Source organism: Prenolepis imparis, unplaced genomic scaffold (genome assembly GCF_030444845.1).
Source record: "Prenolepis imparis isolate NDT839.2.m4 unplaced genomic scaffold, iyPreImpa1.0 SCAF_6, whole genome shotgun sequence".
Lineage (NCBI taxonomy): Eukaryota > Metazoa > Arthropoda > Insecta > Hymenoptera > Formicidae > Prenolepis > Prenolepis imparis.
Genome location: NW_028141164.1, coordinates 16,505,513 through 16,523,955, shown reverse-complemented (window position 1 = coordinate 16,523,955; position 18,443 = coordinate 16,505,513). Strand labels below are relative to the sequence as shown.

The window sequence follows — 18,443 nt, the reverse complement described above, 5'->3', positions numbered from 1 at the left end:
ACGGAGTCTCGGCACTAATCAGTCGATCGGTGTCATTCGCATCGAAAAATGCCTATCAACAAATTTGGATTATTCGAACGGAGAAATGATGCAACTGGCACAAGCGATCATTGGGATAGATTGGTGAGAAGTTATGTGCGCGGAAACGCTCTGTGTCGTGTCGCTACAGACTATGATGCAAGATCGCGCAAGATTCGTCGTGTAGCGCAACCTGAAGCTGACACTGATGCTGTCAACAAACTGTATGTGGAATCCTGCGTTAAAAGATTGATGAATCAACAGAAAGAATCAGATGAGAAGCTGACTTCGTTCGAGAAGGACGTGCGAGCAGTACAGACTGCGATAAACGAACTTCAACGTACAGCTAATGCTAACTCAAAAACGACCTGAATGAGCAGCAGTGAACGGGTTAGGAGCGGCTATCGAACGGTAATCAAACATCTACGAAGGGTTATCGAACGGCTACGAACAATTATCGAACGGCTACGAAGGATTATCGAACTGCTATCTAACTACAATGAGTGGTAGTGGTAGTGAACGGCCTAGCAACAGCTGTGAACGAGGCTACGAACAAGTCATTAAAGGCTACATACAAGGCTACTATCAACTCAGGAACGGCTGCGAACGGGTCAGGAACGGTTGCGAACGGGTCAGGAACGGCCACGAACGGGTTAGAAACGACTGTGAACAAGGCTGCGAACGAATCAAGAACGATTTTCGAATGGGTCAAGAACGGAAGTAAACAACGCAAGAACGGCTATGAACGGCTCAAGAACGGGTCAAGAACGGCTACGAACGGCTCAAGAACGGGTCAAGAATGACTACGAACGGCTCAAGAACGGGTCAAGAACGACTACGAACGGCTCAAGAACGGGTCAAGAACGACTACGAACGGCTCAAGAACGGCTACGAACGGCTCAAGAACGGCTACGAACGGCTCAAGAACGGGTCAAGAACGGCTACGAACGGCTCAAGAACGGGTCAAGAACGACTACGAACGACTCAAGAACGGGTCAAGAACGGCTACGAACGGCTCAGGAACGGGTCAGTAACGGAAATGAGCGATAAAACAAGCAGCAGTAAACGACGATCGGGAAAAACCGACGAAGCGATGAAACAACATAGTTTGGAGAGACGGCAGTTGGTGAACGAACTGCACGCGCCGGCGAGAAAAAATTTTCCCCGATGACATGTCATAGTGCGAGGATATGATGATCTGTGGCAAGCCGACATCGTCGAGATGCGTCCGTACTCTCGTTTCAACAAAGGTTATCACTACATACTCACCATCATCGATGTGTTGAGCAAGTACGCGTGGGCCGTACCACTCCAGAGTAAAGGTGGAAGCGAGACGGCTGACGCTATCGCCGAAATAATTCGAGATAGCAAGAGATGCCCGAAAAACATGCAAACTGATATGGGGAAGGAATTTTACAACGCTGACGTGCAACGGCTTATACGGAAACATAACATCAATCATTATTCTACATATTCGGTAATGAAGGCATCGGTCGTCGAGCGATTCAATCGTACGCTGAAGAACGACATGTGGAAGATGTTTACGCTGAATGGAACTTACAAGTGGATCGACGCGTTGCCGCGACTCGTATCGGATTATAACGCGCGCAAGCACCGAACAATCGGCATGCGACCCGCCGATGTCACTCCCGCGATCGCTGATAAACTTTTGAAAACGGTATATAGTAACATAAAGATTGCCGCTCCGGCGAAATTCAAAGTAGGTGACTCGGTTCGCGTTAGCAAGTACAAGAAACTTTTCGAGAAGGGTTACACGCCAAATTGGACGACGGAGGTATTTAAGATTGTTAAATTGCAGCGTACTAATCCCGTAAGCTATCTACTCGAGGACTATCGCAAAACATCTGTCGCTGGAGCGTTTTACGAGTATGAGTTGCATCGCGCGAATTATCCGGACGTGTATCTTGTGGAGAAAGTACTGCGCAGGAGGGGTGACGAGGTTTACGTGAAATGGCTGGGATTTGACAATTCACACAATTCTTGGATACATAAGGACAATGTGATTTAATTCATATAGACTATTTATTTTAAGAAAAATATAATATGTACAACGTATAAAATATATAAAATATACATGAAATATATGAAATACAAAATCTTTATTAATACATCCTTTCCTTTAATCGTTACAATATATTACACATATGTTACATAACAATATATCATACACACACACACACACACACACACATTATACTACATTATATTTTATAAGGGTATCTGGTAATATCCCCATGGTAATGTGTCGGTCGAATCAGGTATAATATACCGCTTATCGTCGTACGGACTTAGAGCAATTTTTGTCTCGCGGATGGTATACACTTCATGCAATTTCGATCTAATACATGACTGTTGACGTGTCATTTCAATCTCTTCATTCAGGCATCGCGTATAATCGTCGAATGTTATACTACGCGCTACGACATTACTTTTGACACCTTTTGCTTTTTTAATGTCTTTTTTGCCGTCCACCCTCACCGCGTACATTTTTGCTCTAAGCCCGACGAATTCGGACATTATCGCGCCGTTATTCTCGTCTTTCATCAAGCCTGGCACCTTTTTGTTTACATGCGCTATACCGTACGCGTTGTCAATTGGATAATCGCTCATATCGAATCTAGCGATATAGCGTTTCATGTTCTCATACACATCGTTGCACTCGATGTGATATATTAAACTGTCGGTGTCGGTGTACATTATCCGACATCTTTCACGATAGAGCGGTGACATGTACTCATAGTGAAATTCGTACAGACACACTTTTGATATATCGAGTATACACATACCAACATAGATTGGTTTGTTAAATTTTACTTCTAGTTTACGTAATTCAACGGCGATTAAATTTTCCGAAAAGACGCTCCTGCTATGGAAATTTGGTTTCGCGATCATCGCTTCCGCACCGTATCGTCCGTCCCATTTTGTCAATAATTTTACATCTACATGATTTCGAACGTTTTCCATAGTTTTGCCGAATACCGCGTTGTTCATCAATTTGTACAAATTTTTTTCAAAATCATTTTTCGCTTGTGTTCTAAATTTTGTATTGAGTTCGATGTAATCGCTGAGCCATGCGGATTGAGTAAATTGTAATACGCGATGTATCTTTACGATACGAAGACCGTGACGTGTACACTGCTGCAGGTTGCGATAATGTATGACGTAACGCTTCTTGTCATATAGCGTCGCGAGGAGCTTATCTTCCCGCTTGCCGGGCGGCTTGTCGCGCGTCGGACAGAACGGTAGGTCAATGTGTGTGTTGTGTTTATTTTGTGAGTACTCTAGATCAACCTCGAGAATATAACCTGTGAGCGAATCCGGAGCGATCGTGTTAACGTCAAAGTTTGAAATGTCTTTGACCCATCGAAAATCGGCATAAGGCAATGGTTGACACATTGCCCATCCATACAAATTATTTACATCGAAGTACATAAGGTACGACGATGGTTTCGATGAATCATATGACTGCATGTACTTGTTATTAGCATGCGCGTATCTGTTGGAGCATTGACTTAGACCACCGCGTATACCCCGTTCAATAAACATAACCATGTCGATATCGGTAAGCAATTCAAACGTAATATTTGTATGTTTTAGCATCGCGTCCCATGTATACCCGGGAAGAGTATAATAATACGCAGGATCGAGTCCGTAACTCGCGATGCAAGTGTCGCGGAAATTTTCAAAAATATCTGCTAATAACAAGACATCAGTTTTTAAGTACAAATCGCTATATTCGCCAAGAGTTCGAAGGGAGAATCGATTCCAGACGTTCTCAGCGTGCGCGTAATCGCTCTCGGATACAGTGTCACCGGTTAAAGAACTGTAAAACGATTCGCGCGGCGGTAAACGCGTGTCCTGCAGCTTGTCCACGCAGTCAATGTACTCGTACGGAAAGACACCTTTTCGCGTCAATAATTCGAAATTGTGAGCGGATAATGCGGAAAAATTAAAACGTAAAATTTTTAACTTATTCTTATCGAGAAAAGATGCTAATTTGTCAAGACTAGCACTGAGAAATTTGTATGAATCGATGAATCGTAATTTTATGCAAGCTTTCCGATCTTTGTCGTCGTCGTCGGTACTATTGACAGTCTTTGTAAATGAAATGTATTTTTCTTTTGTTATTGGAAGCACATCTACACGTCCTTCGTATGCGGTAGCTATTTCTTTTATGATAAAATGTGCATCATAACCGGATAGATTGTGGAAAACTACAGGAATGACATAAGAGTCTTTGTAATTTAGATTACAGTTTGAGTGTGGGACCCCTGTATCGCCCGGTCAAATGACAATGATCGCGTACTCGATTATCGTCCGGCGCAAACGGTTTTTCACAAATGTGACATTGCGTGGCGCTATGAAATTTTTCACACTCGTCTGATGTTAAATTTATCATGGGGACATTATTAGACAAAATACCCTTTATGATGCGCTAATTCCTCGAGTTTGTTGGCGAACCACGCGACACAATCGGCACCGCGATAAGATCTGTATGCGGATAATGTTTCATCGTACGAGCATTGCACGTAGTATCCAACGCTAAATGCCTCGTGATGTTGATAGTATGACACGTGTTCCGATGTCTTCCTCAGCACACACTCCAAGTCGGCGTACACTACAAACGGAAGCCGCTCCTTTCTGTTGTAGTTGTCGAAGTCGAGCCACTTATCTTTATCGCTTGGTAACCGGATAGCGCAGTCATTCATTTCTCCACAGTCCACAATGTGAGCCTCCAACTTTTCGCTCAAATTAAAGAAGTGCAAGCATCTGTGAAAGAAATTACAATTTTATTTACAATTTTATTTACAATTTTATTTACAATTTTATTTACAATTTTATTTACAATTATATAATTTGCAATAAATATACATACCGATCGCAGATATATTTCTTGTGGTCATGTTTGCTCAGTTGCGAGCTTACGAGGCGAGACAGATTTTTGATATACGCGAAATGTCCAACGTTATCGTCCTCCTCCTCCACGTACAGCAAATTCACATGTTTTTCTTTTTTCCGATCGGCGAGTCGTATCGGAAGAATTGATAGTTCCTTCTTCCTCTCGATACCGTAGACGTTGATTGAGATATTGTTTATATGTTCAAACTTTTTTTATTTGATTCAACGTTATTGGAAACTCAATGTTTTGTAAATTTAACACCGTCGTATAGTGCGGATATGAAGATTCCCGTTCCTTATGTCTTTCAACGGGGTACAGAGCGGCCACCACTGACCACGCGAAACACGCATTGTCCATTGATAGCACATTAATTACCGCTCTCTTCGTCATAATTTCTCGCGGTAATTTAATATGGCATCCCGCGCGCATAGGATTGCACTTGTTGACGTTGACCGTAAGATCGAGGATTCGTGACAATGCCCATCCGCTATCACGTTCCTGAAACTCTTCGAGAGACGTCAATGTGATTTCGATGACGTGCCGCTCATACCACTCGAGTAAATCGGACGTGCGAAAAAGTTCATAATTTCTCGTGTTAATACTTTTGTTAGCGCGCTTATCACCTGTCACAAACTCACCGTTGAACACAGTATTTACTTTTACACAGTTGTGTATTTTTATAACGTCTTGCACTTGCTCGAGTACTACACTACTAGCATCTTCCAAAAATTGTCGCGGTTCGATATAGTCTGCGTTAATCACCGCACCGGTCAGTATACGATTTTCAAACGCGGTATCGATCTCTCGCCAAACGAGTCTTCTCGCGTTATTGTCGCCACTGTAATTACCACCACTGGATATAAACTGTCTCTGCAATCGAGTTTTTGCACCCTCGAGTCGCGCGATTCTAGCAACCAAAGATTGTCTATATCCAATGGAGAGTCGCGGACGCTTGACACGGCTGTTTTCTTCGAGCAGTTTGATAAATTCCTCGCAGCGCAGCGCCCATTCAAAATACTCGCCCAAGGTGGCGATTTGATGGGACCGCTCCAACAGGTCGCGTTCAGTCTGCTCGATGTTTTCCATTTTTTCACACTTTTTAAAATCACGTTCTATAGAGCACTTGCACCCGCTATACTTTTTTTCGACCGACGTATCTGTGCGCTTGCAAATTACGTACTATGGTTTGAAGTGGCAGCAGTCCTTATTATTTCGTCTAATCATTTCTTCCCCTCTTCATGATTAACGGATTGTTTAATTACATATCAGAAAGGTGATCTCCCTTCATCACGTTATCGCTTTTGACACAGAGCGGCCGGACATCGGCGCTCATTTTTGTTTATAAAAATTCAAGCGGCCGGACATCGGCGCTCCCTAAACAATGAGAAAGAATTCCGCTTAGGGAGAGGGGAAAGGTTCCGCAAAGGCTGCCGAATATCGGCGCGTAATGCAACACGGTCTTTTACCGCGAAAAAAAACACGTCCCGACGTGTTCATTGCGATAAGCGCGACCTCCCAAGATCCCCTCAGATGGAGGAGGGGAGGGGGAGGTACCGCGAGGGCGGCCGAATGCCGGCAAAATTATCGCAAAAGAATTCTTCCTAAACAATGAGGAAGAAACGTCACATATGGGCAGGGGAGGGGGAGGGCGGAAGTACCGCCAAAGTGCGTCGCCTTATGGGGGAGGGGTGGGGGAGGTATCGCGAGGGTGGCCGAATGTCGGCGCTCACTTTGCGGTGTTTTGTTTATAATAAAACATGTTAGATAATTCAAAGTAATACAATACGCTGTTTTGTTTATGAAAAACAATACGCGATAAGCGTCTCCCGCACAGCGATAAGCGCCCCCGCCCCGCGTGACGTCATCCCCCTCGCCTACAAGATCCCCCCGCCCCGCGTGACGTCATACCCCCTCGCCCCGGAGAACCCCCCGCCCCGCGCCCCCCTCGGAGGACCCGGGTTAGAACCGGCATAGTATCCCTACTCATTTTCTTTCTAGAAAAATAATGTGTAATCGTTATATTACTGTTTACTTTTATTACTAGTATTGTTCCTATTGAATTATTTTTCCTATTGATATAAATTTATTGATAGGACTTAGATCGAACTTTTTATATTATCACGCTTGAACTCTCAAAAGTAGTCTCGATTCCTTACAAAATGATCTGCCAGATTTGTTAGTTCCGGCAGAGAATAATTTAGAAGAGGTAACATTAAATAGATGAGCTACGATATTCATGCACGATGATGCACTTGCCCATTCTGCACCTAAGAATTATTTTTATTATAAAAATATTTATTTTTAATATGTATAATATATCTTTACTCTTATTTTATTATTATTATATTTATATTATTATTTATTTATTTTTATTATTATAAAAATGTTTATAATTATTATTTTATTGCGTAGTTTAATAGAATCTATCGAAATTGTGAAAATCGCTATCTCAGTTTCAATACTGTATTCTACTCTCAGGGCTTAATTTTTATATCATGTTCACACATCAAGACTAAAAATTTTAATAAAAGTAGTCATTACTACATACATATGTATTATAATGTTTTCATACATCAAGAAAGTTTTTTTTTTAAATATGTTAAAAATAAAAACATACTTTGCGCTTAAAATAAATTGAATATTTAAGTCCAATTATCGAAACCACTTTTAATATTAATTTCAATGAATCTTATTCAAAAGTATCATCCGCCATTACTTCGATAAAAATTTTCCTCAAGGATGGGAAGGATTCAGTACTAGTCCGTGGCCTGCTCGATCTCCGGACTACAACTCATGTGACCTTTCTCTTCAAAGAAAAAGTATTTCTAAACACAAATATGGAGACAGCTAACAAGATGGAAAAATTAAATATTCCACACTGCCGAGAGTATCGAGAATAATCAAATTTTAAGAGCTACGCAAAACGTACAAAAAAGAGCAGAGACATGCTACATTCGCTTCGCCCCACTTTGTCTCGCTACTCTCCGATCCCGCGCTCCCCACCCAGTAGGCGGCGCTTACGCTGCCTTCCGTTGTAGCCACGCGCTGATTGGCAAACTTTAACAATTTATAGCGTAAAAAATAAAGCTCAGATAAAAAAATGGCTCAGGACTTTTTGATTTAGTTTGTTGTCCTGCACCTGATGGTGTGCTTCGTATACGTTTGTTTAGTTACACCCTGTATATATATAATAGAAATATACATTATAAAATTATAACTTTTATCATTTATTCAATATATATATATAGGTATATATATATATATATACATATGTATATTGAATAAATAGTACGAGTAACTAAAAAATAATTAAAAGTGTTTTAGTTTTTAGCTTTTAGATAACAAAAGACATTTTTTCATTATTTTTTTATTGCTTGTGCTGTCTGGGATACATATATGTAACTACGCAATTTTTAATTTTTAATTATTATAAATTAAAATATATAAAAGATAAAATATATAGATAGATAGATAGATAGGATAGAATATATAAAATATAGCAAATATATATAAAAAGAAAATATGATAAATTATATTTTTTATCATTTTTTAAATATATTTAAATATCTCTTATTATATAATAATAAATATAAATAATAAGAATATTATAACATTTTTGTTATCTTACATCTGAATCAGTCAATAAATTTATAATGGATTCTTCCACATGAGGATGTCCATCAAAACTTGTTGAACCCATTAAATCAAGAATTTGTTCTTCTTGTGGGGTTAAAGGCCAGAGCACAGACTTTTGCATAACGCATAACGCATAACGCATAAGAGAATCAACCAATCAGAGTCCTTCATTTCTATCCCCACTTCTCATTCTGCAGATCTTACATAGTGCATAAAGCATAACGCATAAGGGGTCGAAAAATCCGTAAGAACGAATTCCTTATGCGTTATGCAAGCAAATGTTGCGTGAAAATAAGGTGCGTTCAATTCCCTAACCTATATTTTCTCTCGTAGATTGACATGTTTTAATATTCGACACGTTAATATTCACATTTGGTGCTTGCTGCTATTTAAATCCAAAGAAGAAATATTTGATTAATGTTATAAAGAGCGTAGAAGAAAGTTATATCATGGTAATTAATATAAAATCTATTTTTTCAAGTTTTATATACAGAGATATATTTATATTTAAAAAATTACATTACTATTATATTTATAAAAAATAATATTTTAATATTGTAACAGATATCTGTTATTAGTTGCATAAATTGCAAATAATTAATAGTTCCTATGATATGAAATTCGGAAGGCTGAAGAAAAAGTATCAACAGGCTTTCTTTCAGTTGATAAACATCGCACACTGCGCAAATGGGAATAAAAGTCCTATACATATACCTACGTATGTATAATTTCAAATTTTATAATATATATATATATATATTTTTTGTAACGCAACATTAATATTATTTGTGAAGGAGCGTTTGGCGAAGTTTATAAAGCACAGCATTGTCTCGATGGTATACATTATGCAATTAAAAAGATATGCGTAACATCGAATGTAAGTCACACAGACTGTAAAGCAATATCTGAACGAAGTAAAGACATTGGCTAAATTAAATCATGCAAATATTGTTGCCTACAAAGCAGCTTGGATTGAAACTAGATCATTTATTTCCTCGCCAGATCGTAAGTCATCTCAGAGCTCAGATAATGAGCTCACATTTGGTGCTTGCTACTACTTAAATCCAAAGAAGAAATATTTGATTAATGTTATAAGGTGTAGATTTTTATATATTTTCTATATCGTAGATATATATTTTTTTATATTTATATTTAACTATATTATATATAATTATTATTATTATATATGAGTATTTTATATTTATAGGATATCAAAATGGATCACAATTCATATTCTTTCTATTCTCAATATGATGAAAATGAAAATTCCTGTGAATTGGAGAATCTATATGAGACTGAAAATGAAGTAGATCAAAATGAAATAGATGAAGATGCTTTACTCATCTCTTTAGTAAGAGATCATCCTTATTTATATAATAAGGAATTAACTGATTTTAGAGACATTATTAAAAAGCAAAATGCCTGGACAGAAATAGGAATAATATTAAACATGACAGGTAAATATTTTTTTAAATTTGTTTTATTTTTATAAATTTTTAAGGCAGCAATATATGTCACTTTTTATTTCTAGGGGATGAATGTCAGTCTAGATGGATAAGATTAAGAGAACGATATACGCGTGAAAAAAAACAGAGACAAAGAGAAACAACCACTGGAAGTGGTGCTTCAAAAAGGAAAAATTTCGAATTTTTCGAAAATATGACATTTTTGGAACCATTTGTAAAAAGAAGAAGGTAATGAAAATAAAATTGTATATATTATGTTATATATTGTATATACATATATATAATATAATATAAATATATATGTATATACTCTTTTTTTATTCCTTTTAGCACTTTTTGTATAATATAGGCAATTTTTTTTAACTTTTTTTAGAACATTGTCCAATGTGCGCACAAAAAACGTACTTCCGTCGACAAAATTTTCCAATCTTCAAAAGTATGTAAAACAGTAACTAATATTTATGTAAAATGAAAAGTGCTTCTATCAGTATATTAATAATTTTCAATTTTATATTATAGAAACTTTGATTCACGTGGCGGAAAAAACTCTTCTTCAATGATCGCATCTACTTCATGCCAACAATCTCCAAATGACAATGTAGAGAGAGATTCAGAAAGAAATTTATATTGTAGAAACTTTGATTCACGTGGCGGAAAAAACTCTTCTTCAATGATCGCATCTACTTCATGCCAACAATCTCCAAATGACAATGTAGAGAGAGATTCAGAAAGAAATTTATATTGTAGAAACTTTGATTCACGTGGCGGAAAAAACTCTTCTTCAATGATCGCATCTACTTCATGCCAACAATCTCCAAATGACAATGTAGAGAGAGATTCAGAAAGAAATTTATATTGTAGAAACTTTGATTCACGTGGCGGAAAAAACTCTTCTTCAATGATCGCATCTACTTCATGCCAACAATCTCCAAATGACAATGTAGAGAGAGATTCAGAAAGAAATATATTAAAAATAGGCTCAAATGATAGACAACAAATGGACATATTTCCTACGTCTATTCCGGTTGAGCAGTCTTTTACAAATGAAACAAATCCGACACATCTTAAGTAATCTTTTTACTTTACAATATTATTTAGCACAAATTATGATATGTATTGTGACGTGGTCGTTCCGACTCACGTACACTCCCTATCGCGGGGCGAAAGCCGAGCGGCCGCGCCAAGAGAGCGAGCGAAAAACGAGCAAGAATGAGAACCCCGAGAGACTTAGCGCCGCGAAAAGTAATATCTTATTAACGAGTTTTTGTTTCTTTTATTTTTATATTTTTGGGAACCTTGCCGAGTGACGAATATTATTATTGAGCGCTTAACCGAACCTGCAAACAACGATATAAAAACATTGAGGCGACAACAAAAGACCTGAGGAAGTTAGACGAGGACGGGGAGAGCGGTCACGAGGCGAGAGGACCGGAGTTCACGTGGGCCCATCAGGGACGCGCCCGATAACCGGCGTCAAAAGAGCCCGGGGTCCCGCGGAGGGTTTCCGCCCACCCGCACCCTCTCCGATGGATTCCGCCGGCCGCCCACTGCAACGCGGGGATCCGCAGCGAGAGTCTATCAAAGACTCGGATTTTAATGAATAATCAGCGTCCGAATAATTGTTACGTAGATTGTCGCGAAGGGCACCGACGATGCCCTATCAATTTCGCCACTATCGCGCGATCGGGGAAAATCGCGGAGAGTTCTAATTGGCTAACGCGCCCCTATCCCCGATCAGTCGAATTCGCCCAGAAGCCGATAGCGGGCACTCAGATTAGAGAGATTGACGCGACCACTCGACCCGGCTACACGTGTCTAAGAGGCTAAGAGAGTCTGAGGACTTAGAGATTGGGGAAAAAGATATCGAGACTGCCACATATCCAGGAGGGATTGTCCGGTGAGGCTACCCTTGCTCTTCTTGCGGTAAAGTAACTAAAACGTCCGTCGTGTAATTCCGAGCCTCCGTCGTTCTGGCCCGATCGCGAAAGTATTTAGTGTAATTAATTAATTTGCGTACGGGCGTTGCCCGCTTCTTCGAGAATATTATGTCTTTTGCGATTTCGTGAGAGCGATCGGGGTCATGCGACGAGGATTGTCGCGATATTACGCGTCGTAATTGGTTCTTTCGCGAAACTCGTCTCTCCGGGGCTCACTAGTCGTCGCGTCCTTCTCATACTTGTCGCGCATTATTCGTGTAATTGTAAAGGGTAATTGAGTGTGCCGTATGGATGATTCGAGTGTGAAATATTAGTTGCGTAATAGGGAATATTGTTGGTCGTGCGATTACGTTGGCGCAGAGATACGCAGGAAGTAAGAATTTACGCGAACCCGTGCGAGAGCGTGACTCCGAGAGAGACAGAGAGTGCACGCGCGCGAGAGCGAGCGAGACGGCGATAGGCGAGGGGCGCGGTTTCTCTCTCTGCTCTCTTCTCGCCGTAGCGGAAACCTCTCGCGTATATTGCGAACTGCCGACCGCGTGGAAATTCGCATAAAATATTCCGAGCCGCGAAATATACCGGATGGTATCTTTATCACCTTGATTGTCGCGTCTAAACCGTAATTCTTGTATTAGTTATATTTCGCGCTATCTTGTTCGTCGCTTTCGGTTCTTCTTTGTATAGCGTACGTCGATTGCTGTAAAGATATTATTTTCTCCAGATCGTAATCTTGTATTAGAGTAGTTCATTAGATCCACGCTGCCACGATAACGGCCAGATTAATATGTAGTATTAACTTCCATGATATTCGTACTATTTTTTTAATTCTTTTGTTACTTGTGAATTTATCCACTGTTGTTATATTATTTACTTTTTATATCCTGTTGTTAAGGTTAGATTTATCGGATCTTTCTTTATGACATTATTTAATCTCCTTTAAGAGCACTGTTTACTCTGAATATTATTCGATTTTATTTATATTTGCTAACTTCTCTCACAGTTGTTCTATTATAATAAATCTGATCACCTTTTTTTTCTATTAATTACACGCCTTCTTTTATTTCTGTGTTCTTTTTGTGATGTCATATCTCGCTTCACGTTCGATCGAGTCATCAGTCTCGCGAAAATTTATTCTATCAAGAGTTAGATCGTTCGATCAATTAGTCTTTTCCCGCGGCAACCACACCCTGCCCCTCTACCGTTAGGCGAGCCGCCGGCCCGTCGCGGAACTTCCGGCCGAATTTTCGCGTTCGTTTAATTATCGCGAATTGACACGTGAAAGACCGTGTCTGGCGCCCAATCCGAGTATAATTTCGCGTATTCGTCGGCTGACGTTCTGCTGCGACACGCGCGGAACGACCAAGACCCCTTGTTCCCGCGGAAATAATTTATTAAAGGACAATATTTCATTGTTTTTTTTTGTCGACGGCCGCTTCCTCCCGTCCTAGTGCTCCGAGGACGGGGAGCGAAAATCGTCACAGTATGTACACACACAGGTTTATAACACGTTTAAAATGCTTCACATTTTTTTAGAAACTCATCAACATTAAGTGCCTCTAATTATATAGAAAAAAATAAATTAAGTGGACAACGAAAATAAAAAAAAAACTCACCAGATATAGAAAATGCCATTTGTAAGGTTACATCTCTATTAGAGAACAGATACAACAGCTCTTCAATAGCTTCATCATCATCATCATTATCATCATTAAAGCCAGAAGCAACAGAAGATATGTCTTTTTGCCAATTAGTACTGTCTTCACTTACAAACATGCCTGAAGATAAAAACAGAGAGAAAAAAAAACAAATATTGCGTATTATTTTCGATATGTAGTCAAGAGCTATTAAAATTAAAATTTTTGAGTGTGACAAACACGCAAAAAACATCATTTGACGTTTGAAGGATGATGACTGAAAGTAATAGAGTAAGTTTTATTTTATTAATTTTATTATTGTACCTGTTATTGTGTTTTTATTATTATTCTCTAACAGCACCATGTTCTAAAGACGTCCAGAGAACATCCAGAGAATGTTTTACATCCTCTAGAGGTCCTCTGGATATTCCTCGAACATGTGTGTTGCTGTTAGGATTATTGAAAGTGCAATGGAAATAGTCACCCTTAAATGGTATCCTTAGTTACACATAGTCCATGATGCACGACTGATAATTTTTTTATATGCTACATGAGTTCCTGAAATACTTCATATGTCATTGTAATTGTATTTTATTATTATATTACATGTTATTGTATTTTTAATTATTGTTATAATATTTAAAATACAAAATAAATTTATACAACAAAAAGAATAGATATATTTTGTCGATCCCAACTTTGAATACGAAATACTTAAATTGTTTGCTGAAGGAGGTCAATATTACTACATAAAAATCAATTTTATAGATTGATGTAGTTTTTTAATATATTTAAAGCAATTTAATATATTTTAGCAATTAAAAATCTAAATGTGATTTTAAAAATAACGAGCTAATTCTATTTAGATAATTCAAGTATTTGAATAAATGAAAACAAGAAGAAATAAAAATCATAAAATGTATATTTTTCAGTCAATTTTAATAATATGGCATACATTACATATTATTGAAATAATAACATAAATTTAATTTCTCCCATATTTTTATGTATTATTTTATAGATACATATATGGTTGATAACGACAATTTACAAATTAAATGTGATAAATTAAATCAATTTCTACTTGCCATATGTTCATCATTCATAAATCATCGTGATGCAGCCCTCTTCTAACGTATTCATATTGCCACGCTATTTCACCAGGTGGTGTCAAAAAATAATCAGCCAATTGTCCCGTTGCTTATATGCACTAGTAGTCGCACGATGCATTGCAGTGGGAGGAATATCTCTGAATGCGTCTTGAATATTTCGCCGCCACTCTCCAGGAATGATATTACCAGCATTATCTTCTGTGTCGATAAAATTGGCAGGACAGTATATTCTATTATTTTCTGGTATACAATTTTCCTCATGCTTTATAAAGTTATGTGGACATATTGTTGCCATAACAATCGTATCTACATATTTAGGATGCATATTAATTGGCTTTCTATAGATCCTCCACCGTGAGGATAAAATTCCAAAAGTATTTTCTATTGTACGTCTTGCTCTAGATAATCTGAAAATTAATGAAACGCGTATTAAGTAACACATACATCATTATTATCATAATTATTATCTTATAATAATATTATTAATAATAAGTACATATTAATTGCTAACCTGTAATTAAATATTTTCTTTCTTTCATCCAGTAATTTTCCAGAGTAAGGCCGCATCATATTAACACTGATTGGAAAACCACTATCTCCAAGAAAACACAATGGTAATTTAATGTTGCTTCCAGGAAGATTAAGAGTCCCTTTTGGAAGATTTAATGTTTCTTCTTGCAGTGCCAAATGAATATCAGATGAGGTAAAAACACCACCATCACTATTACCACCATACGAGCCTACATCGACTAGTGTGAACATATATTTGTGGTCACACGCAGCCATCAGTACAATGCTAAATGTCTTTTTGTAGTTAAAAAACAAGCTTCCGGAATTTGGCGGTGCTTGTATCTGCACATGCTTTCCATCGAAAGCGCCTACACAGTGAGGAAAATTCCAACTGTCCAGAAAACCAGTGCAAATATCGATCCATTCTTCTTCCATTGGTAAACGGAGACAAATCGGTTGCAATACCTTTACTATGACTGAACAAGTTTCATGTATTGTTTTCCTTACAGTTGATTCTCCACATCTAAAAGCCAGTGCAATGGATAATATTTCGTCTCCAGTTGATAAATATCTACAAAAAAATACTCTTGATATATAAATAAAACAAGACACTATGAAACAAACGTGTGTAGTATGTTATTTGTAAAAATAACATACTACACACGTTTGTTTCATTCTTATATTTAATACTACATGACAACATAAATAAGTACCTCAGAGTTATGATTAATCGTTGTTCTGGACTAAAAGCTCGTTTGCTTAATTTAGTTAGAAAAGGCTTAGTCATTTCTAGTAAGAGATTGAAAGTTTCCTCATTCATTCTTACAAAGCGGAAAAAAATATCAGGATCATTATATTTCAATTCGTGGAACAGGTGTTCATAATCCCCATACATAGGACGTGCCATATTTATAGGTCTCACCCACCATCTCCGTCTTAACCATCTTTTCCTCCGATTTCTTTGTTGTAACAATGCCAATAAGCATAATTGTAAAAAAGACAAAATAAGAAAATCATCATTTACATCCATGCTGTCTCTTATTAAAGAGTTAAAAACCTAGAAATACAAAAATACGTAAATAACAAATAAATAACAAATAACTATTCGCATATTCTTTTGTCATATTATTTTATCAATTTGTCATATTCAGGAATATATGTTGGCAGCTTATCCCAATAAGGACTATCCAATATGGATAATTAATGCTTTGGAGGCTGTCAATGTTACTCTATTGTAAATGTTTTTTTCATTAATTATGTATAATTACTTCTCATAATTTATTCATTTAATTATACTAAGATGTGACACAATAATATGTATAAATATTTGCCACCCTATGTATATATAGAATAATATTATTTGTTATCAATGTACTATCATGAATTAACTAGTGCTTTTTTTTTAATTTATAAATAAAATCTCTAATCATAAACAAGCATAATCTACATTGATTCAGAGATCTTTTATAACAAATATTTGGAAAAGAGCTCTTATAAATCAGTTAAATAATCATACCTGAATATTTTTTTTTTAAATTCAATTTTCTCCTTTTGCACACTTTTTGTTATAGATGGAGGATGAGGCACAAATGTTACAAATGCTAATATTAATTTCATCACATGAAATCATCCGAATCGTATCCACTGTTTTCCGTGTTTTAAGTCATATTATATGTATTAAATAGAGAATTATAACTCCTGAAAAATATAAAATTATTCTTATATTAAAATTACAACTTATTAGCTTAATTAAATTATACAATTTAAAAATAGTGTATTGTATATGCATCAAATAATTATGACTAAAATTAAAATATTAATATAAAATCTCAATGATAGGCAGTATTTGCTGTTATCTAAATATAATTATATAGATGATCATCTAGATGAAATTTTGGTACCATCTTATTAAATTATCTAGAATAATGTTCAGATAATATTTCTTAGACGACCAAACCAGCTAATGATGTAAAATCTATTTATTCAGCTACGTTTTTATTAATTTGATTTTATTGTATAATATTATAACGTTGAACACTTTGTCAGAATTAATTTTGTTTATGTAATTATATCACTTTGTCTTTGTTATGTAACTTGAAGAGGACCCAATTCGGGGTCGAAACGTAGCTAAATAAATAGATTTTACATCATTAGCTGGTTTGGTCGTCTAAGAAATATCTACCTTGATTTTAATTCTTCACTAACAAATAATCCTTGTTATTTGATTAAATTAATATCTTAATTAAATTAATATTTTACTTACGAATATACACAGATATATCAATGCCACTACACTTTATATTTTATCCGTATATTCGACAAAAACCAAAAAAAATTTTTTTTGGAGACAAGACGTCTGAACACGCCAAAGTCGTTATTGACTGCGTATTTAGGTTAAGGTAATGTCTTATGCACAAGTCTGTGCGTTGCCATGCATTACGTTATGCACTATGCCTTATGCGTTATGCGTTATGCAAAAGTTTGTGCTCGGGCCTTAAAACTTCTGTACTTTTTGCACCACCACCTGTTCTTGTCATTGACTGTTTTATAAAGGCATGCTTTCCCTTACTGCGGGATCGGAAATCATGCCAACTCTAGATAAAATTTTTAAAGAACATTGAACTATAATTTTTAAAGAATATTGAATTATAATTAAAATCTTAACTTTTTAATTACAAAAGCAAATAGTTTGTTTTAAAAGATATTTTATATATTTTTTTAAATATAAATTTTTGTGATAAAATATTATTTGTTAAATATTTATTTCTATGTAATGTACAATTTTTTATTTACAAAAAATTATATATCTTACTTTACGCCAACCTTTCCAATCTTTCTTGGCTCCATTTACTGCATTTAAAATTTCTGTCAGTTCGGTCCATAATGAAATTGCGTTTTTTAATGTAAATGAAGATGTAAATTTTCCTTTAAATAATTCGGGATGGTTATTCATATATTCTATTAAGAGTGTCCTTTGTTCACTTGTAATGTTTGCACTTCTTTTCTTTCTATCCATATTATTATACTTGTTTAATAAATAAATGCAATTTCGAAGACAAATACAAAAAAATAAATACGAATTTCGCGAAAAATCTTGATTTAAAAAAACTACTCTTGATATACGTCTTTCTTTGTATATTAAGTACGCGAAGCGGATTCGGGCGCGTGGTTTTATTACTGCGACCTTGTAGAAAATTCTCGATTGTCAT

At 36.6% G+C, this 18,443-nt stretch overlaps 1 protein-coding gene across 1 annotated transcript; it reads left to right on the top strand.

The window, feature by feature from the left end:
- The first annotated feature begins 9,791 nt into the window (after positions 1-9,791).
- On the top strand, positions 9,792-10,572 carry LOC145937060 (uncharacterized). The gene is made up of 3 exons (XM_083039853.1): positions 9,792-10,032; positions 10,107-10,269; positions 10,415-10,572. The coding sequence occupies exons 1-3, from the start codon at positions 9,792-9,794 to the stop codon at positions 10,491-10,493; spliced, it is 483 nt and encodes a 160-aa protein (XP_082895979.1). The 3' UTR covers positions 10,494-10,572.
- The last annotated feature ends 7,871 nt before the right edge of the window (positions 10,573-18,443 follow it).